The sequence below is a fragment of the Carya illinoinensis genome, chromosome 14, assembly GCF_018687715.1.
Source record: "Carya illinoinensis cultivar Pawnee chromosome 14, C.illinoinensisPawnee_v1, whole genome shotgun sequence".
Classification (NCBI taxonomy): Eukaryota; Viridiplantae; Streptophyta; class Magnoliopsida; order Fagales; family Juglandaceae; genus Carya; species Carya illinoinensis.
In genome coordinates, this window is record NC_056765.1 from 105,101 (window position 1) to 127,176 (window position 22,076).

General features: G+C 40.0%; 2 protein-coding genes across 2 annotated transcripts; one reads left to right on the plus strand and one right to left on the minus strand.

Moving 5' to 3' along the window:
* The first annotated feature begins 3,836 nt into the window (after positions 1–3,836).
* LOC122294930 (protein OBERON 4-like) lies at positions 3,837–9,151 on the plus strand. Its single transcript, XM_043103924.1, has 2 exons — positions 3,837–7,399; positions 8,329–9,151. The coding sequence occupies exons 1-2, from the start codon at positions 4,234–4,236 to the stop codon at positions 8,886–8,888; spliced, it is 3,726 nt and encodes a 1,241-aa protein (XP_042959858.1). The 5' UTR covers positions 3,837–4,233; the 3' UTR covers positions 8,889–9,151.
* Positions 9,152–9,801: 650 nt separating this feature from the next.
* Positions 9,802–16,771, minus strand: LOC122294929 (DNA topoisomerase 2-like). The gene is made up of 20 exons (XM_043103923.1): positions 16,105–16,771; positions 15,262–15,554; positions 15,096–15,162; positions 14,741–15,011; positions 14,408–14,607; positions 14,108–14,317; positions 13,856–13,969; positions 13,647–13,757; positions 13,368–13,532; positions 12,937–13,278; positions 12,710–12,843; positions 12,245–12,599; positions 11,963–12,149; positions 11,825–11,874; positions 11,293–11,721; positions 11,022–11,214; positions 10,867–10,928; positions 10,657–10,774; positions 9,907–10,567; positions 9,802–9,870 (listed from the first exon to the last, which is right to left on the minus strand). Exons 1-19 carry the CDS (start codon positions 16,678–16,680, stop codon positions 9,957–9,959), a joined length of 4,488 nt encoding a protein of 1,495 aa, XP_042959857.1. The 5' UTR covers positions 16,681–16,771; the 3' UTR covers positions 9,802–9,870; positions 9,907–9,956.
* Positions 16,772–22,076: the final 5,305 nt, after the last annotated feature.

Below are 22,076 nucleotides of genomic sequence, written 5' to 3' on the forward strand. Positions count from 1 at the left end.
TACAAAATCATAATAAACCCTAAACGATCACACTCCTACTAAATACATATATCACTCTTATTTAAAGAGAACTGCTACGTACATGTATAAATTTGTGCTTGTGTGCGCAAGCCGTTGGTGTGGCAAAATGCCACGTTAATGCTTATATTTTTAAAAAATAAAAAAAGATAAAAAGTAGAAAAGAAGAAAAAGAACAAAGAAAAGCATAGTCGAACGGAGGAAGGAGAGTTTAACACAACCGAAACCACCACAATGTAGGTCAGCAGCTGTTTCCTTCATTTCTTTTAGATCTTCCTCAGCTCTTTTGTCTCCCTCAGATCTTCCTCAGCTCCATATCTCTTCTCTTATCCTTTTTCTCTCTCAGATTGGTGTTTGGATGAAGTGATTGAGCTCCATCGTTAGGTTGAGCATCAACCAGCGTTCTCTGCTGCTACCCACTCTTCGACGTCGAAGCAGGGGTACGAGCCTACAAGCTTGTCCCGCTAACTAGCATTTTACTATAGGAAAAAAAGAGAGCACACCCATAAAAATTAGTTCAGAAAAGAAGATTCCAGTCATAGACCAAATAAATTTCGAAACTCATAAGATTTGAATCTAATTAAGTAGACTCTGTAGTATGTACACTTTTTGTTTTAGGTTTTTTGTTTTCTCGGCATCTCAGCATGAAATAGGGAAGGGGCAGAGAACACAAGCTTCAGGAAGCTTTTCTTGCAACCCACCGTTTTCATTTTGCCACGTTGGAAGGCGTGCACGGGGCTGCAAGGTTAATGGCTGAGTTTAGACTTTTTCTTATTTAAAACCCGTATTTCAATTTTAAAAATTAATTTTTTTTACATCAACATGTCACTCAGAATCATGTGAGAGAAGTGGTTGTGTAAAAATTTATCAGTGGTAAGAGTATTGGAAATGGCTTATGCATCTTTATATTTGAATAATATTTTTCTAAATTAGTCTATATTGGATTATGTATCTTTAAAATTTTGAAGAATTATGAATAATATTTATTCAAGTTTGAAGAACCACAATTCATTCTTCAAACATTATTTTACTATTTTTTCTCTCTCCTACCCATTAAAATTAATTTTGTGAAATTTGTATTAATATGATTTTGATATATTAAGTTTATATTAAGTTGATGATACAAAGTGTTTTTTAATATATATTAATATTTATTGATAAAAATAGTCATTTTGATATATAAAATTGGTAATATTTAAATATATGGAATTTGTATTTTTGAGCACATTGTATTAATTGTAAAATATATAAAAATAATAATTAAAAAAATAATAATATTTTAGTATTATTTGGTTTAAAAATGCATAATCTAATATGGAGGTTTTTCTTTATATACAAAATCAATATTTAAAAATTATGATTTTGAATATGCATATAAAGAAACTAATGCTAGTGCTCTGACTGTGGAAATATTAGTGTAGGATACAATGCTGTCCGCATTATACTGATTAAGTGCATCGCTTATTATTTTTTAATTATTTTATTTAATGATTAAATAAGTAATTTTTAGTGTACTATTTTTTTTATATTTTTAAATTTTTTTTTAAAATAATTAAAAAAAATTGAGAAAAAATGATAAATGATTTAGCGATACAGTTGAGCGGTGAAGTGTGGCGGCACAGTTGCGGGACTCTTAAGGGGAATCTCTTTGGGCAACAGTTACTAAATCCGTGGCATTGACTTCGTATCAGTAGTCCCCAGACCATTCACAACACGGCACTCGTTATTCTAATGGTGGGACCCATGTTCAATCAACGGCTACGATACACAGTTCCCTTTATTCAAACCTACACCTTTAAAGTACAAAAATCGTGACGTCAAAAGTCTTACATAGAGTCAAACCTTCCTTGCTTTTTCTTTACGTTTTTATTTACATAAGATGTCCATCTATGAGATTGGAACGTACTCGCTTTGAGATACTAACACGTGTAGAGCAGAGAACACAAGGCCGTTTAAGCTCGCGAGTTGTCATTTACTCCGATGTCAAGGAGTGGCAATGGGCTTCTGAGCAATCCATCTCAGCTGACCATAATTTTAAGGTTAGAACTACCCCCCACCCCGACAAAAGTGTAAGCATTTTGGCATCTCAATAACCTATAGAAAAACGCCACGTACGTGCACGGGACCGGAACTCATTTACGGTTAAAATAAAAACAAAAATCTAAATATTTTATATAAATAATAAATATTTTTCTACTTAAATTATATGCAAGGGTTAAAAGGAGAGTAGATGCAATTCCAATACGTGATTTCATTTAACAAATCCATAATTATGAGTAGTTTTGTGAGAAAAATAGGAAAAAAATAGTTAATTTATCCTTCATCTTTTTTTTTTTTTTTATAGGTTTGGGTTGCATATATTAAAAATAAAAATACAATAACTAGTATATAAATAACGTATAATTATTTTAAAAAAATAAATAAATAAAATATTTATATAAATTAATTAATTTTTTAATAATAAATTTTATCATTTTTTAAAAAAATTATACGATATTTATAGATTTTACGTAAGAGTATTCTATTAAAAATAATATTTTAAGTTAGAGTAATTCTACTCTTAAGCCGGTCTGATCACATACACCACACACTGATGATGTGGCAGACCCGGTCTATTTAAAAAAATGGTCCACCCTAAGTTGAGTTGTGCTTTCGCTCCTCCCCTCTCCTTCTTCCGTTCTTCTGAAGATTTTCTTCTCCCTTAACCAAAGATCATGTTCCCTCAGCGCTAACCCCTCATTCCGCCGAATCCGTCTCCCCCCTTCCCAAAATCAAATCCCTCTATACCGTCGATACCCCTCGTGAAAAGTCCTAAGAGGACTAAAAAATCCCCCTTGAAATCCCTCCCTCCATCCCTCTGCCAAATCCCTCTCCCCGTTGATAGCCCTCAAGAAAATCTCTTAGAGATCTAAGAAAATCTCCAAGCTTTTAGTTTGAACATCTATAAATCATGAAAAAAGCTACCTCTTGATCTGTGACTTGAGAACTTAAAATAAGAGAATAGGACTGCATAGGACCCTCCTCTTATTTTTTATTTTTGTTGGTTAAGGAATTTGAGAGTCATAATTTAACTCCAAAGTTGTTCCCTATGGAGATCGGAGAAAATCAACGAAAGCGTTTCAGTTGAAATGTGTTTGGAGTTCATCGTTGGCATCTTTGGAGTCCTGATTCTCGCTCATGTTGCTTATTCGATAGATGACATCCTGTGTAAAATTTCTTTTTCAGTTTCCTTTAAAGTGGAAGATGACATCCTGATGGAATCGTAGGATTTTGTTTTTTGAGAAATCTTTTTACTGAAATTTTTTAGAGAGAGAGAGATTGCCATAGAGAGAGAATCATAGTGTAAAAAGATGATCTGAAACACAATAGCAAGAGAATGTTTTTTTAGAAATCTTTTTACTGAAATTTTTTAGAGAGAGAGAGATTGCCATATAGAGAATCATAGTGTAAAAAGATGATTTGAAACACTGCAGTAGGAGAACGAAGTTATCGGCGGTGAAAGGCTATGGCAAACGACGGTAGGAGAACGTCTTTTTTTCATAAATTTGAACAGGAAACCTGATCTGGGAAAAGAGCAATTTGGGGAGTAAAATGCAGTAAAGTAAAAGAAAAAAAAAAAAAACAAATCCTCATCATCGGTGTGTGGTGTGGGTGAAACAAGGGGCTTATGAGTAGACTTTGTGATACTATCATACCCCACTGGCACCATATTACGAGTTCTGAACTACCATGCGCCGTGTGGCGAAATACGCACCCCGGCCTTTTCTGTTTCTTTCTCCCTTTTGTCCTTTACCAGAATTGCTTTCCACGCACATTGCGTATCCAAATCGCTCTCTGTGTTTTCTTCAGTAGTTAAAACTGCGTTGACTGCGCTATAAGCCCAACCCCCGACTCTACCACCTTCTCTTTCTTTTTTACCCTTATTTCCAATTATGCCCACACCAAATCCCAACAATCCCACCCCTCCTTCTCGCCGGTCAACTTCTCCGATACATCTCTCCTCCGACCTCTCCCTATTTTTCTTTCTTTTATGCTAATCCCCCGTACGTATAATTTCGCATAAACTTAGGCGTACTTCTACTAGCTCTCTTCATAGCTCCATCCTTCTTCTTGCGGTCAAAACCCTAGATTTGCTTTTTCGGAGGGGGCAGTTTCCGTGAGTTCGTATATGAATTTTGCAAGAAGAAAGTTCAGAGAATTTCGTAGCTTTCAAAGATGAAGAGGCTGAGGTCTAGCGAGGATCTCGATTCGTATGGAGATAAGTGCAAGGATCCGAACCCGAACCCGAATCGGTCGTCGTCATCTTCGCACCGGAGCTTCTACTACAAGCCCGACAGTGTACGGAAAGGTATGGCTCGGTACGACCGGGATCGATCCGCTGACGAGGATCGCGAGGGCTCTCGGATGATGCGTAAGAGATCGGACCACGATTCCGAGGGAGGATTCGATCGACGAAAGGGTGGCTTTGATCGGTACAGCGGAGAGAACAGAGGAGGTGGAGCAGTAGGAGGAGGGTATGATCGAACTTTGATGCATCGGTCGGAGAGCTTTTGCGGCGGGTTGTCGTCGACAAGGAGAGAGTTCCCAAAGGGGTTTCGATCGGAGCGGTCTTCTTCGGCTGCATCAGAGCGGTCGCGGCGCGAGGGGAGTGTGTCGTCCTGGCGTCGATTCGGGAGCAATAATAATGGAAACAAAGATTCGGAGGAGAGCGGCAGAGGAGGAAGTAGAATTGGCTTGAGGGACGGGAAGTCGCCGACGTGGTCTAGGGATTCAGCTGCAAGCGAGCCGTCGAGGATGATGAGGGCTTTAAATTCGAGTTCATCACCGATACGAGCCTCAAGAGCTAGTCCGAGGACGAACGAAAACTCGAAGGACAACTCTAAATCGAAATCGAAATCTCCAAGTTGGTCGAGGGAATCGGCAGCGAGCGAACAATCGAGGAGTGTGGATGTGGAGACGGCAAAGAGGGGTACCGATGAGGTGCAGGTTGACAGTAAGAGTGGCAGTGAAATGGAGGAAGGCGAGCTTGAGCCGGAGCCAGAGCCGGAGCCGGGGACTGAACCAGAACCCAACCTGGATTCGGAATCAGTACGTGGGGTTGAGCGTGAATTGGGTCATGAAGCTGGGGCTGAAACGGAAACGGAGGTCAGAGACCATGTAGGTTTAAAGCTGGGTAATAGTGTGAATAAGGTGGTTGAGGCTGAGAGCGAGTGCCGGGTTGAGGATTCATATATGGCTGTGGAAGATGGAGCGGATAAAGTATTATGCAAGGAAGAGATAGACATGGAAATAGATATGGAGATTGAGAGAGAGCTACCGAATGATGAGGAGGGGAAAGAAAAGGAAGTTGATGAAGAAGTACAACAGAGTGAAAGTGAGAGCAATGATGGATTGGTGGAAAATGATGAAGAAGGTAATAAGGAAGAAGAAGGTGCGAGGAAAGATAGGCAATGTGAGGAGGAAGCAAAGATGGATTCAGTGGTTTTTCGTAAGACTTCGATGGGATTTGAAGAGGAGGGTAAACAACAAGACAAGGGTATAATAGATCTTGCGGCCAAGCGAGAGGATGTGGAAATAGCCGCCTTGAATGAGGACAGAAATGGAGTTTCTGAAGTCAATATGAGGATAGAAACAGAGAGTTTAAAGAGTCAGAATTTCAAGGATAAAGGCAAAAGTGTGTCTATTGCCCCTACCCATGTTGCAGATTCTGTGGAAGATGATGTGTGGATTGGAAGGGAAACCAGGGAGTTCGAGACTTGCAGGGATAATGGAGATATGGAAGGACCTAGTACTCGTGGGTTCGAGTTGTTTAGTAGCTCTCCTGTTAGAAGAGAAGAGAAAGACGATCGATCTGGTGTTAATAGTAAGCAGAAGGATGAAAAGCTGATGCTGGAGCCACTAGATCTTTCGCTAAGCTTACCGAATGTTTTGTTACCGATTAGTGCTGCTGATACGAATCAAGCTACTCCCGGTTCCCCAAGTCAAGCAAGGAGTGTTCAGTCCTTGAGTAATACATTTTGCACTAACTCGGATGGATTTACTGCATCAATGTCGTTTTCTGGTTCTCAGTCATTTTATCACAACCCAAGCTGTTCTCTGACGCAGAATTTGATGGACAACTATGAACAATCAGTGGGCAGCCGCCCCATATTTCAGGGAATCGAGTGGCAGGGACAGTCTCAGAATGAGTCCAAGCAAAAAGAAGTTCCCTTGTATCAGAGAATCTTGATGAATGGAAATGGCTCTCTTGGTCAGTCTCAAGTGGTACAGGGCACTTCTAATGGCCAAGCCGTGCAAGGACATCATAGGGTTTTAGAAGGGAGCTCTAAAATAGCCAATGGGCTAGAGAGGCAGTTGAGTTTTCAGAGGCAGCTTTCAGGAGGACAGTCAAGGCACATTGATGATGTTAGATCACCTTCCCAGAGTGTAGGATCTCATGATATTGGATCAAATTATAGTTTTGACAGGAAGCGAGGAATGAGAGAGAAGAGTGGGGGTAGTTTATATAGGACTGGTAGCCAGAAGGAGCCTGAACAGCTTCTGATAGGTGGAGTTGAATTTGTGACTTTCATTGCCAGGATAGTTGCTGAACCAGTGCATGTTATGGCTAGGAAATTTCATGACATGACGGCAGAATTCATAGCGTGTCTAAAAGAGAGCATTAACGAGATCATGTTGAATGTTGACAAGCGACCGCAATTATTTGCATTTCAGAAAGCACTGCGGAATAGGTCTGACGTAACCATGGATAACCTACTGAAATCCCATCGGGCTCAATTGGAAATCTTGGTCGCTTTGAAAACTGGTTTACCTGATTATCTTCAACAGGACGACAGTGTTTCACCAACTCATTTGGCAGAGGTTTTTCTGTACTTAAAATGCAGAAATCTTAACTGTAAGAATCCTTTGCCAGTGGATGAATGTGATTGCAAGGTCTGTGTGCAGAAAAATGGATTTTGCAGTGCCTGTATGTGTCTTATATGTTCCAAGTTTGACATGGCATCAAATACATGTAGTTGGGTGGGGTGTGATGTTTGTCTACACTGGTGCCATACCGATTGTGGGTTACGGGAATCTTATATCAGAAATGGACGGAGTGCTACAGGGACTTATGGGACAACCGAGATGCAGTTCCATTGTGTTGCTTGTGATCATCCTTCTGAAATGTTCGGCTTTGTAAATGAGGTTTTTCAAAATTTTGCCAAGGATTGGACGGCTGAAACTCTTTCTAGAGAACTCAAATATGTGAGGAGAATCTTTGGTGACAGCAAGGACACGAGGGGGAGGCGACTTCATGAAATTGCTGACAAGATGCTGACAAGATTGCATAATAAGTCTGACCTTCCTGATGTCTACGGTCATATTATGGCTTTCCTTAGGGGTGAGTTCTTTATTTTTCCATTAGAAGGAATTGTATTATTTTCTTCCCTGGATTATATCGGACCATTTGTACTTTAAATATTGACCTTTCGGCAACTCGAAAATTACATATGAATTAAACTGAGAATCAATTATTTCATATGAGATACAATGTGCCTAAAAAAACAGAACCCAGTTAAGAAGAAAAGAATGAGAAAAAAAACCAATTCGAAGATTGGGGGAATTAGAAAGTCTGTCCTGTAGATGTTTTTCCCCTTTTTCTTTCCCTCCCAAGTAGACTATCATTTGGATCTGCCTTACGTTGATATTTTATTCAAAATTGTGATGTATCTGGTTTTGCTTGTTTATGTTGTGTGTGCCTTTTAGCATTTGACTTCTGTCGTATAAGTGGTGTTAGAAACTGGTAAACCATCTGGTGGACACACTCAACATTTGCTTCATTGTAAAATCCATATTCCGATTTAGGATAATGATCCTTTTCAATTGGCTTTCGAATCATTTCAATTGGCTTTCCGAGTTGGATTGTGAGATAGATATAAGCCCCCTACAACATATAGTGTCATCTGTCTTGGGACCCTGAATGGTGTAGGGTCATGTGAAAGCCACATATTGTGTCTCTCTGTCTATAAATTAAACCTTTCAATTTGGACAGAGGATTGGAGATAATATAAGTTCACATATTATGCCCTTAAAGTTTTATATATAAGACCAATAAAGGTATAGAAAGGGGGGAAAGTATGTCATTCCAAACCCAATATATTGTGTATTGGGTTTGGAATGAGTAAATATCGAACATTTTTGTCATGGGTCCATACTTGATAGTCATAGTAATCAAATGAAAATAAGCAGTGTTCATTCCTATGTATGGTTGCATTGAATTGGCATGCTGAACCGCAAGGTTGTAATTGAATCCTTGGCTGCTTGATGCAGATGCTAATTCTTCCAAGTTTGGCAATCCTTCAATCTCATCTGGGAAGGAGCAAGGTAAAGAAAGCAATGGGATGGCTGGGCCAAGCCAGGATCCCACTTGGCTAAAGTCCCTTTATTCAGAGAAGGGCCCTCAGTTGGAAAGGGCAGCTAGTATGCTTCCTAGTTTCGGTTATGACCGAAACGACAAACGCACTTTAGAGTCAGAATTACAATCAAGTGTTCAAAAGCAACCTGTCTTTGATGAATTGGAGAGTATGGTGAAAATCAAACAAGCAGAGGCTAAAATGTTCCAAGAACGTGCTGAAGATGCAAGAAGAGAAGCCGATGGCCTGAGACGCATTGCCATTGCAAAGAGTGAAAAAATTGAAGAGGAGTATAAGAGTCGAATTGCAAAGTTGCGGTTGTCTGAGGGTGAAAATATGCGTAAACAAAAATTTGAAGAATTCAATGCCCTACAGAGAGCACATCAAGAATATTTCAATATGAAGAAGAGGATGGAAGCAGATATTAAAGATCTTTTGCTGAAAATGGAAGCTACAAAACGAAACCTTGCCATGTGATCAGCAGGTTTTCCTATTGAATTGTCACCTTCTCAGATATTTGTATCTGCAAGTGTTGAAATGTCTTTGCGGTAACTTGACGGAGCCACCACATTTATGTCTTAGTTGTTGTATCTTCTGTTCTAGGTTTCTGTTATTAATATATATAGATATATTTTTTTTATGTGGTGTATGTGCGAGCTGCTAACCAGATTACCGGCATCTGTACATAGACTGCAAGATCTCTTTTATGTTTAAAAAAAGGTTCCAATTTAGGGTAGCGATTTGATGGAGATAAATTATAATGAAGCTTTTCTTTTATTTCCAGGAGAAACTTGCTGCAGTAGTGTACGGAAAAATGGCTTTTCTTTTTTGGTTAATGGTAATTGTGCTTTGTTACTTGGAATTCAAAGGTAGAGACTACTTTTATTAGATCAAAATGTGCAGCTATTGCCGTTGCCACTTACCACCCCCTCAATCTATCACCTCTAACAACTGGCACGTGTCGTGTGGTCCTACAAGCCACTCCACTCCCAAGAAGATGAAGATTTCTTTCTTGATTGCTTCACTTCTTCTCTTTCCAAAAGATAACTCCTCTCTGTCTTTACAATTGTCGAAAGATAACTTTTGATTTTACTAGAGAATATGGAGCACGGAGAGACCTCTCTCCTAGACCCTCCAAAGCAATCAAATCATGGTTGGCTCCCCAACTTCAAAGTTCATTCCATATTTGTAATAACCAATAGCGTTGTAGACTGTCTACCCCCTTCTTTTGTAATCAAATATTTGTACATTAGTTCTTTATATCATCTTTATGTTTCTTTCCTATGCGCATTCACATTTGAGATAATCCATTTAGGCACAACTACTCTTCAATGCCCCCGAAAATAATGGCGTAACAATGGAAATGAAAAAATTGAGTAACTCAACTGAAAAGGGAGAAGAAATGTGTCCTTCCAATTAATCCATGAAGATTGGAGTGAAATATAAGAGGGGGGGGGGGGGGGGGGGGGGGGGGGGGGGGGGGGGGGGGGGGAAGGGAATGAGATTTAATTCCCAATCTCGAGTTTTTACAGTCAAACTCCTAATCTAATCTTCCTCTTCATCTTCAACAAAGTCAGAATCCTCAGTGGCATTCTCACTTTCAGAGTCACTCACCACATACTTTTTCTGCGCGCGGTTCACCCTCTGAGGTCTTGATCTTGCTGGCACAACTTCAACCATTTCTTCGGTACTGCCAGAAGTAGAAGCAGAACCCAATTTTTCTTCGGGTTCAGTGGACTCATTTGCCTCCCCAACTCTGCCCAACACGGAACCACTTTTCTTGTTAAATGGAGATGCCCTCATCTTTCTCACTTTCTTTTCCGGTGAAATCCCAGATGAATTTTCAGCAGGCTTTAGCATGTCAGATATGAGCTTCTGGCTCAGCGTTTGAGGTTTCTGTTTGTTGCCTGCACCTCTGTTCTTTGCTGCTGCAGGGGGCTTAGCAGCCTTGGCGTTTGCAGCTGGTTTTCTACCTCCCTTCTTTCCCCTTTCTGGGGCAGCTACAGCTTCTAGCTCAAAGTCTTCGTCATCCACCTCATTCTCTTCATCATCTGAAGATATCTCTGAAACAGTTGCCAAGGGCTTCTTCAGCGCAGCAATTCTCTTGCTAGGTTCTTTCTTCCTGGCTGGGACTTTAGGCACTTCCGTTTCCATGGCTATGGGCACAAAACCAAAGATAAGCTTAAAACACCCTGACACGTCAATGACCTTGCAAATTCATAATCAAAACGTATATGATATTTACCTGCTGAATGATCAGGAGATGATTCAAGGTTATAGGCAGCAAGTCGTTCTTTGAGCTCCAGCACTTCCTCGTCGTCGTCGTCATCCTCATCAGTCAAGACTACAGTGGACCTTTGCTGCTGATAAAACGAGGAAACAAAAAAATAAAAGCAGCATGAGTTCAAGAAAGATCCGTTATAGGGGAAGAATGGAATATTGGAACAGAACAAACCTTGGTAGGAGCCTTCCTAGAGCCCGCTCTCCCCTTGGGTTTCACCACCTCAGGAGCTTTTTCTGATAAAGCAAACAAATGCAAAAAACAAAATCAAAATAATAATCGAAATAAAAAATTCAGGCATTACAAAAATGATATCATTCCAGGCTCACCAAATTCCATTGCAGATGTAGACGATGTTGAGATGGTTTCAGTAACTGAGTCTGCATTATTTGCCTTTTTCTTATTCTCCTTGCGTTGGTTCTTGGGCGCTTGTCTACCAGCCTTACCAGGCGCTTGACCCTTTGCTTTGCTTCTCATTTTCTTTCTCAGCTCCTCTGCCTGAGCATCACTTTTTTCAATCTCCTGAATCGCACAAAACGAATCAGTCAAGTAAAAGAAACAGAGAAGCATAATATAAAATTCTGCTTTATTTAATCGTACATCAAGTTGCTTCTCTAGAGCATACAGATCTTTCATCCAAAAGGACCTTGGAGTTTCTTTTCTCAAATCTTCGACCTCCTTATTGAGCCTATCCTTGTCAGCACATAGCTCCTGAACCTTCTCAATGGTCAAGGTTCCAATTGCCATGGCCAATAGATACTCATAATCACTGATCACTACTCCATTCTTGCTAACAGCAGGAGAGTTGTCTTCTGTTTCTTCTGTTTCATCAATTGCTCCAGCAACCTCTGGCTCTACAGCTTTAGTTTTCTTGGAAAATGGAGTGAAACCTTTTCTTTGCAGCTCAACAAACAGATCAGCTCTCTTTCTGTTGCTCACAATGATCTCTCCATTCACAACTGCAAGTATAAACCTAACCTTGTTTTCCAACTTCAACAACTCCATTTCACGTTTCTCCAACAGAAAGTTCTGCGTGTTTATGGAATTGTTGTTAATGGCTTTTCCCCACTAAAATCAGCTAAAAACATTGAGCAGCTATTGACATTGTTCCTATAACCACAAGTAAGCTCACCTTTCTTTTCTCATAAAACGCAAGTCGTAGGTGAAAAAATTCTTCAAGAACTGAGGGAAGGAAAATCATAATCAGTAAAGCATGTAATCATTGAAATATAATGAGGAATCGAAGTACTTAATTTTCTCAAAAACATACTTTGTTCTGGGGTGTCGTACTTTTTTATCACGCCTTTGGGGTCAAACAGATGCATGTTACTTGTGCTAATGGTGGTGGTTAGTTTGAATTTCTTCAACAAACCCTCTTGCTTGGCCCTAGTAAAGTTCTCTTCACTCAAGAAGACGTCAAATTCTACTATTACGTCATCGCAATTCATGTCAAAATCCTGCAGCCAACATAATTTTTCATGAGAAACAGTATACAATTCCCATACACGTTTCGGTGGATATCATAATATCTGATGGGCTGAAATAATTTTACCTCGATTAAGGGATCCTTGCATTCTCTATTACTTGAAGAAATAGACTCCAGAAATTCTTTATAATCCTGAGTCCAACGACGAACTGGCAGCTCCATTATCTTGAGAGTTGTCTCGTTCACTTCCTCTATAATTCCACTAACAATGTAACCATTCCCACCTTCCTTGGCAGTCTTTTCAATGCTTCCTTTAAACCATCTATACCATGGATCCATAGGCACCAAGGCATCACCACTCAACAAGCGCCTTAGATTTGCAATTATGTCTCTTGGATTATAATTAGGAATGTAAGAGCTCCAACCAGTTCCAATTCCTTCACTACCGTTTACAAGAACTGTGGGTATGATTGGCATATACCTAAAATAGACAAAAAAATTCATAAGCTTTACTTGTTTAGAAGATGGACCTTCATATAAATAAAAGCAAAAAATCTCCTACCAAATAGAAAGGACAAGTGAAAAGAATACCAAGTTGGTTCAATCAATTGCCCATCTTCATTCAAGTACTCAAGAAGGTCATCATCATCCTTATGGAATAGAAACCTTGTGATAGGAGAAAGTCGGGTATATATGTACCTAGCACTTGCATGATCTTTCCCTCCCTGAAATCAAATAGCATAAACAAAGTTCAAAATGTGAAAATAAGGCTTGCTTCAGTATTTCAAAGAGTGTCACATTGGTGTTTGTTCATTTACATAATTGCGGGTGCCAAACTGGCCATTTGGTTGAAGAAGATTAATGTTGTTGCTGCCCACATAGTCTTGCGCCATTCCAATGATGGTACTCGCAAGGCTCTGCTCGCCATGATGATAAGCTGAATGTTCAGACACATAACCAGAAAACTGGGCAACTTTTGCTTCCTTGACAAAGTTCCTCTTAAAAGAGCAGAAAAGAATCTTCCTTTGACCTGGTTTCAGGCCATCAACCATCGAAGGAATAGACCTTTGAAGATCCGCCATCGAAAACAATATAAGCTCCTTGTTGACAAAGTCACTGTACTTTATGAGTTTGGCCGTCTGGTCAAGGTGAGTACCAGGCTGCACATTCACAAAACGACAAAGTTGTTTCAGAGACAAATTATAAGTTCACTAAAAACAACATGAAGAAAAGATAAGAAAACTTTGACCTCAAATCGCCTGAGCCAATTCTTCCTCTCTTCTATCTTCTTCTTACTGAATGCTAGCTCGATGGCGTCCCCATCTTGCTGATCTACCCATATAAAATCTTTCCTATGTTTATCAAGATTCGCGAAGTAATCCCTCCCCTCCTTTGATGTGCTTGTTCCCAGCCCCTATAAATCAGAAACAAATAAGTATATGAAAGATGAAGAATAAAGACAACAGATATAGGAATAAAAGGTGATTTAATTGGTTCTCAGTGCTTATAACAAACAGAAAAGACAAACCTTATAATACTTAATAGACCAGCCACTTGCATTGCCACTCAAACTTTCCTTCCACGACTCGTACTCAGGCATGGTGTAAAATGATAATTGTGTCCCATTTTTATGAGTTGCCTGCAAAGATGATAACCAGTCCATTTGCCCTCAAGAAAGATTTTCAATGAATACTAAACGCCTGCAAACAATTGAATTGATTGACTAAAAATACTAACCTTCACAATAGGAGTTATAAACTCAATCAAGAAAGATGGAACTCTTAATAGTGATGGCCAGTAAGAATGAATGAAGTTGATCAACAGCCCTTTAATGTGTGAACCATCGTGATCCTGTACAAGCATAGAAGCTAAAAGTTTCTTATCCAAGTAATTGGCAGCAGTATAAATGTCTTCCTGTTGGCATTGTAAAGAGAAATCTAACTTGAAAACAACAACAAAAGGCAAAAAGAGAAGTTTAAGGCGTCACACCTGATCAGTCATTATCATCAGGTGACCATATCTCAGGGACTTGATACTGGTATATTCTTTATTCTGCTGAAGTCCAAGAATCTGTTTGATGTAGCCGATTTCTTTATTCTCAGTGAGCTGTTTATTGGTGGCTTCCCTCACATTGAGCAATTTACCCCTCAGCGGGAACACACCATAGTAATCGCGACCCACAGCAGCAAGCCCGGCCAACTGTACAGACCCAATTATGTCAAAAACCATGAAATTGAAACCCAAAATGTACATTGGTGGGAAAATGAACTGCATGGTAAGACAACTTACTGCAAGAGCCTTTGCCGAATCTCCTTCGGTCAAAATCAAGGTACATTTGTCAGATTCCTTACCCCCAGCTTTGTTAGCGTCATCCAGCTTTTCAATTCCATGAATCTTCTCTGTCTTTGTTCCATCACTTTTCTTAAGATCTTTGCTCTGCTTGAAATTTGCCCACGACAAGAGACTCTCCACAATTCCGGATTTTGTGACTGTAAAATAGTTGGTACGTAAGAATCAGTCTCAACTGCTTCAATGTTAGTATTCTAATGTCTACAATGATGAATAATCAGCAATATTTGTCATACAAATAAAATAACACGGAAAGGACGAGGCAAAACAAACCTTTAGCAAGAAAATCCTGTGATAGCTCACACTTGGACCCGAAACTGCTTTGACGAAGCGTCAGAGTTTCCTTGGTCTGGGAATCAAAAGCAGGGTTGTCAATCAGAGCATTGACAAAAACCCACAAGTAGTTTTTCACATTATGCGCTTTGACATTGGCAGTCTTGTTCTTTTTATTTACGAAATTCATCACATGGGTTGTAATTTGACTAGTGACATAATCCACATGAGTTCCGCCCTTGGTCGTGGCAATCGAGTTCACAAAGCTGACCTGGTAAGGAAAACCATTGATATAAGCCTCAAACAATTGCAATGGACACGTTATTCCCTTTGCTTCAAAAGATCTTATAGATACCTGTTGAAACTGCCCGTCACTAAGACTCACGCATACCTCCCACCTATCGTTAACTTTCACATGATAGCTGTGGAAATCAAAGAATCTAGTAAGAAAATCCATATAACTTCAAACAAAAATAACAACAGAAGAATGGACATAGAGAACAAGATTTCATAGGAAGCACCTTGGAGGTTTCTCGGCTTCGGATTTAGCTGCAGAATCCAAGTATAGATTCACATAGTCAGTAAACGCTCTTACAGGGACCCTACTTCCATTTAATTCAACCTTTACAGACTTTCCAAGGCAGCCAGCCATGTCAATCACCCGCTTTTTCATTAGCGCAACCACATCGTCCTCAAGATGGGTCATGTTAAATTTTGCTAAGTCGGGCTTAAATGTCACCTTCGTCCAGTTCTCACTCTCTTTACACTTTGATATGGCTGGCTCTGATTTGTTTCCCATGTTGTTACAGAATACCTTCAGATCAGCAAAACCAATTTTCTGAAGTTAGAACACAGATGAAAAATATGACTTCCCAACGACTTAACCTTAATTTAGAGCCTGGCGGGCCGGAACCTATACTAGAAGTGCTTCCCGATCACTAAGAAAACATAAATGCAAACCAGCAAATAATTGAACCACATCAAAACCAAGAATTCTTAGCACCAATTACAGTAGGCCCAAGAATCTACCAAACAAATCAGGAACATAAACTCTGAACCACATTAAGAAAACACCCTAAAAACAATAATTTATTGGCACGTTTACTTACACTAATGCCAAGAATTGAGTTGTAAACGTACCTCATAACTACAAGAACAAACTGGAGAGTAGAACTCAATCATTATATAAACATATATGACACAAGAAATAAAAACCTAAGACTCCCAGCGGAAATTGACAACTCAGACCGAAATCCACACCGCGCAAGACAGAACTGTAATATCCGAAAAAATTAAAAACCAAATACAATTGCCAGGTATTGATGTTGAGAAAAAGAAATGAACCTTAAATAGTTCTTATATACCTGCTTGTACTTCTTCTGGCGTCTCCCATCTGCAGTCTCGATGACGAACTCAGTGGAGAAGATGTTGGTGAGCTTGGCACCGTATCCGTTTCGCCCACCGGTGGTCTTCTTCTCCGTATCGTCGTAGTTACTGCTGGTCAGCAAGTGCCCGAAGATCAGTTCCGGAACGTATACTTTCTCCTCCTGGTGAACCTCCACGGGTACACCATCACCATTGTTGCAGACGCTGATGCAGTTGCCCTCCACGTCAATGACAACCTTGAGCGAGTCCATCTTTGGGTCTCGTTGCTTGTTATCTGCGGCATTGACGAGGATCTCGTCGAAGATTTTGTAGAGGCCGGGGACGAAGGTGACGGGGCGGTGGACCATGCGATCGGACTCGTAGACCCAGAGGGTCTGGGTGTGCTTCTCGATGGAGCCAATGTAGGTGTCAGGTCGGAGGAGAATGTGCTCGAGCTGGGACTTCTTCTGGTACATTTCTTCGATGGTTTTGGCAGTGGTTGGTCCGGCGGTGGGGGCTGGGTCAATGTTGGCGGCATTGCTGGTCTGTAAGGGGCGTTTCTTTTCGATTGCCATGGTTGGGGGAGAGGGATAGTGCAGAGGGTTCGATGGGAGAAAGAAACACTGCTTCGGTTTGGTTTACACACAGAGAGAGTAGAGGGGTCTCTAAGGAGTGAGATTTGAATTTGAACGTTGCGTTTGGGCGGGAGGGATGTTTGAAAAGTGGGATGGCAGCCTTAGTTCCTTACCGCTGGGCGTGACCGCCCAGTGTAATTTTTTTTTTAAATTTTCTTTTCACATTTTTTTAATTATTTTCTTAATTAATAAATAAAAATATATATCAATACACTTAAAATCACTTTTTTAATTGGTAAATAAAAAAAAAGGGAGTGATACACTGTAGCGATACAATTCAGATGGTATAGTGGTTTTTTTCCTTAAAAAGTGTTCTAGAGAGTCTCTACTCATCTGCCCCCTTCCCACATATACTACACGCAGACTGTTTATTCGGTTTTCAATCCGGGTACACTCAGATACTAAGTCAAATCTGGGCTAGAACCCAACTCGGATTAAGCCGGGTCAGACCCACTCCGAAACCCGGATGCATTCGGGTTTTGAAAAATCTAAATTCTGGGTTTTGGGTTGAACTCGGTTTAAAAAAAAAAAAAAAACTTGTGTCAGATTGTAGCCACTCTGATTATGTGATTATAAATATAAATTGATCACGTTTTGTTATTTTTACAACAATTATTAAGATCCAAACCAATATAGAAATTGTGTAATGCTACAAAAGTTACAAACACCCACTTGATTAACAAATAAAAGGACAAAACAAATCTAGAAAAACACATTCAGAATACAACTAGCCAAAAGTAATGCTTAAAATATACTTGAATTCAGTGAATAGGACCACGAGCAATAGCATATGATAACTCATCAGACTGCAAAACAAGAATCAAAGAAGGGACATTAACATGGAATCCTGAAGAAGAGTGGTCCTTCAAAGGGAATAAACAAAAGTTCTTACTAGTAACATGTAGGGGTGAAAACCGACATATCGGTTTCGGTTTTGGACAAAAACCAAGACCGAACCGATGGGGTGAAACTGATGAAAATCTCGACCGAAACCGGCCGGAGAAGGGGGAGGAAACCGTCGTCCTCGGTCTCGGCGTAACTCCGGTCGGTTCGTCGGCGTTGTCGGTGGCTGTGTGCGCCGTGAGAGAGAGCGAGAGACCACGGTGACTGCGTGGCTGGTGAGAGAGAGAGATACGAAGAAGAAGAAGACGAAGGGAAGAGAGAAAGAGAGAGAGAGAGAGAGAGAGAGAGGGAGAGAGGAGCGGCGGCTGGTGAGAGAGAGATACGAAGAAGAAGAAGAAGAAGACGAAGGGAAGAGGAACGGCGCTGTGTTAACCCTAGAGTTAAAACGGCGCCGTTCGTTTAAATTTTTTTTCCAATACTAAGCCATAAAACGACGCCGTTTCACTTTAGTTTTGAGTGAAACGGCGCCGTTTAGATAAGTATATTTTTAAAAAATATATAAATATAAATAGTCGGCCGGTTCAACGGTTTTTAGGGGGGTGAACCGCTGCCGAACCGACCGACATCGGTTTTACATAAATAGCACCGACGGCCGACCGGTTCCCTGCCGGTTTCGGCTGGTTCCGTGCGGTGGCGGTCGGTTGGCGTCGGCGGCGTCGGTTCCTGTACAGCCCTAGTAACATGAAATGAAACCTAAAGCCCTATGAAGTTGAAAAAGAAAAAATAAATGTTGATGCAAAAATAAAAAAATAAAAAGGATTCATATTTCAGAGTACACATAAAGCAGTAGCATACATGTAATCCTCCAAGCGAAAAGCCAAGAGAGAGACACATATTTGTACCAGCCTCTATAGTTGCATGAAATGATCTCATGCACCTTCCCACACAACTGCATAAAAACCCAGATAACATCATACGATGCAGAGTCCACCAAACAGCAGATCATGAGTAGTGAGTTTCAGGAAATCCCTATACAAATGCGTGTATTGAACAAAAGTAGCATCATGGTTTCATATAAAAATAATAATAATTTTTTGTAAGTAGACACTCTTGTAAAATTGCTGGTAGGCATACAAGAGTATCTATTTGTTCGAAATGGTGCATACAATCAGACTTCAGAATCCTCTACGTACACGTTGAAAAACAATATCCCTTTTCTATGATACCATAGTCCATATATGCTGTAATTTGAGTTTGTCCTTCAGTATGACCAGTACTCATGACTATTTTAATTTTTTATTTGATAATTAAGGAAGTGATTCTTAGTGAACATTATTTAAGTTCTATGCTATATGAGTTTACTATGGAATCAAACCATTCAAGAATAACAAGTTAACAGAATGATAAACTACCCGGATAAACAATTAGTCCAGCTCTTCATCATGTCCCCAATATTCATAATTAAGGCCCTACAAATTTAAGAACACAAATTCTTAAATTGATGTAACCTCAATATATTTTTGTCCACAACATTATTCACATATATATTTTCAATACTGAGAATTAATTAATAGATAAACAGAACAAATAAAAGTTTCACTTACTCTAATTTTTTTCAACATGATTGGGAAGGCTGATTCACAGCAACCTGTTGTGAAGATAAAAGTAGATAATCATCTAAAAAAATATTAAAAAAATAGAGTTAGATGTATAATGAACTAAGTTAGATAGATATTAAAAAAAGATTTCAAGTTTAAAACTTACCTTCAAGGTCCATCAACTCTATGTATTCTTTCAACTCTCGGATGTCGACAGGTTTGGTCATTAACCAATTTTGGGTGCAAAAAAGAGCTTCAACAGTCTCTGGAGACAATGAACTCCTAAAAGGATCCAAGATGCGTCCTCTAGTGCTAAATGTCGACTTCGACACAACAGTGAAAATGAGGGTGGCTAACACATCACGTGTTACCTTAGTAAGAACATGATAATTAGCAGCATTAATTCTCCACCAATCCAAGATATCAAAACTGAGTGATTTTGGTGCACATCTCTCCGACAAATACCTATCTAGTTCTGATCTAAACTTCATAAACCCTTGCTTCTCAAGGTATTTTTCTAACTTGCTATCAAATTTAATCGAGCTACTAGAAGAAGTAGAAGTAGTGTTTGACCTCTCTTGAGCCACATTAAAACTCCCCCCACTAGAAATTTGTTATACTGCTCAATCAAGCGGCTTAACAAGAGTTTAACCTTAGCCTCTATTTTATCTCCCAACTCATCCCCTTTGCATCGTCATAACCAAAACCTCATTGACAACATTTTGTATCTTGAATCAAGTACAAAAGCAACATATATCATCAAGTTAAATTTATCTGTGCTACCCCAATACTTTTCAAACTTATCTTTCATATTCGTGCCCATAGTCCTAGTGATGCTAATTTTACTCATGCACATATCAATTAATGTATCTTCGATTGTGCATAGTTCCTGAAAATATACATTAGCTATCACATATAAAGAACTAGAAATGTTCAATATAACATCATAAAATATTTTTAGTAACTCTATAAAAATCTGTATTTTTTTCCACTCATCACTAATGGGGTTCACAAATTCATTATCCACATACATATAATAGCATTCAAATGCTAATTTGTGTTTTACAGCGGTGCTCAACATCAAGTATGTGGAGTTCCATCTAGTGGTAACATCCAAGCAAAGCATCTTCTTGCTAATATTTTCTTCTATTGCACAAGCCTTGAACTTGGAAAACCTTGACAGTGAAGACTTCACATATTTGACGGCTTATCTAATCGTTGATATTAACTGATAAATCTCTCTCAAACCACCATTAACAACCAAATTTAATATATGGGCAGCACACCGCATGTGAAGGAACTCATCACTCAATATGATACAATAACTATAATTTATCCTCCTCCTCATTGTTGCGAATGGAGACAAGAGTGGTGGGTCATGCATTACATGTGCTCGTTTAATGCACCGAAAGGCACCGAATGCACCGAATTCAAAAGGTGCAGCCTCTCTCAATTGTACCTTCTCATCGACGACTCCCAATCAGTATTATAAATAGAAGTGTTGTGATGAGGTGAGAGTGTGAGTGCAGAAAAGTGTAGAGAGAAAACAGAGAGTGTGTGCTGCGTGTAGAGCTGTGCAGAGAAGATAGAAAGAGAGTGGATGAGCAGAGAGAGTTTACAAGAGAGGTTTCTTGTAAAAATTATTTCATAGTGAAATTACAGCAGCTGTGGACGTAGGCAATTGCCGAACCACGTTAAATTTTGTCTCTCCTTTATTTAGAACCATCTCTGTCTCCGACCAGCTCCCAACAACTGGTATCAGAGCTCTAGTTCGAGCTGCCTGAAAATTCAAGTTGGTCGAAATCAATTTTTGACAACTCCAGGGTATTCCTCGCGTCGAGAAGAATCCGTTGCCACAAACGTACCCCGAAAAGATCAGCGCGTGCATCTGCTGCAACTCACGCGCCCCATGCGCACCCGAGGTTGAAGACGCGTGAAATCCACGCTCCCACGCGCCCTAGAGGAACCCACGTGTGTACTGCACTCGCCGAGCCGAGCCGAGCCGCGTTCCTGAGCCGAGCCGTATCGAGCCGAGTTCCTGAGCCGAGCCGAGCTGTGTAGTCGTGACTGAGCCGAGCCGAGCCGTGTTCCTGAGTCGAGCCGATCCGAGCCCTGTTATTGAGCCGCGCCGTGTTGCTGAGCCGAGCCGACGCCATCCTGCCACTTGTCGCACTCTGGTTGGCCGAAACTGTTTTGGCCTATTTAAACTCAATTTTGATCCAATTTTGACGATTCCGGACTCGTTTCCAGCTAATTCGAGTGTTTTAGACGCAACAGTGATTTTTGTTTGTTTAAATTTGAACTCATTTGTAAAGTTATGGCTGAAGAAGAAGCTAAAGGTGCTGGTATCGAGAAATTTGACGGTACAGACTTTGCCTACTGGAGAATGCAGATAGAGGATTATCTCTATGGGAAGAAACTACATCTTCCACTCTTAGGAAGAAAGCCAGATAACATGAGCAATGAAGATTGGAGTTTCCTTGATAGACAAGTGTTGGGAGTCATTCGACTAACACTGTCAAGATCAGTTGCACGCAACGTGGGAAAGGAAAAGACCATAGCAGATTTGATGACAGCTCTATCAGACATGTACGAGCAGCCATCAGCCAATAACAAAGTGCATTTGATGTACAAGCTATTCTACTTAAGAATGGCAGAAGGAACTCCAGTTATTTAGCATTTGAATGAGTTAAACACCATCATCAATCAATTAGCTTCAGTGGGGATTAAATTTGATGTTGAAGTACGTGCATTGATTGCTCTGGCTCAATTGCCAAAAAGTTGGGAAGTCATGAGAACAGCTGTTAGCAATTCTTATGGCAAAACAAAGATGAAATATCAAGATATCCGGGACCATATTCTTAGCGAGGAAGTTCATAGAAGAGATACAGAAGA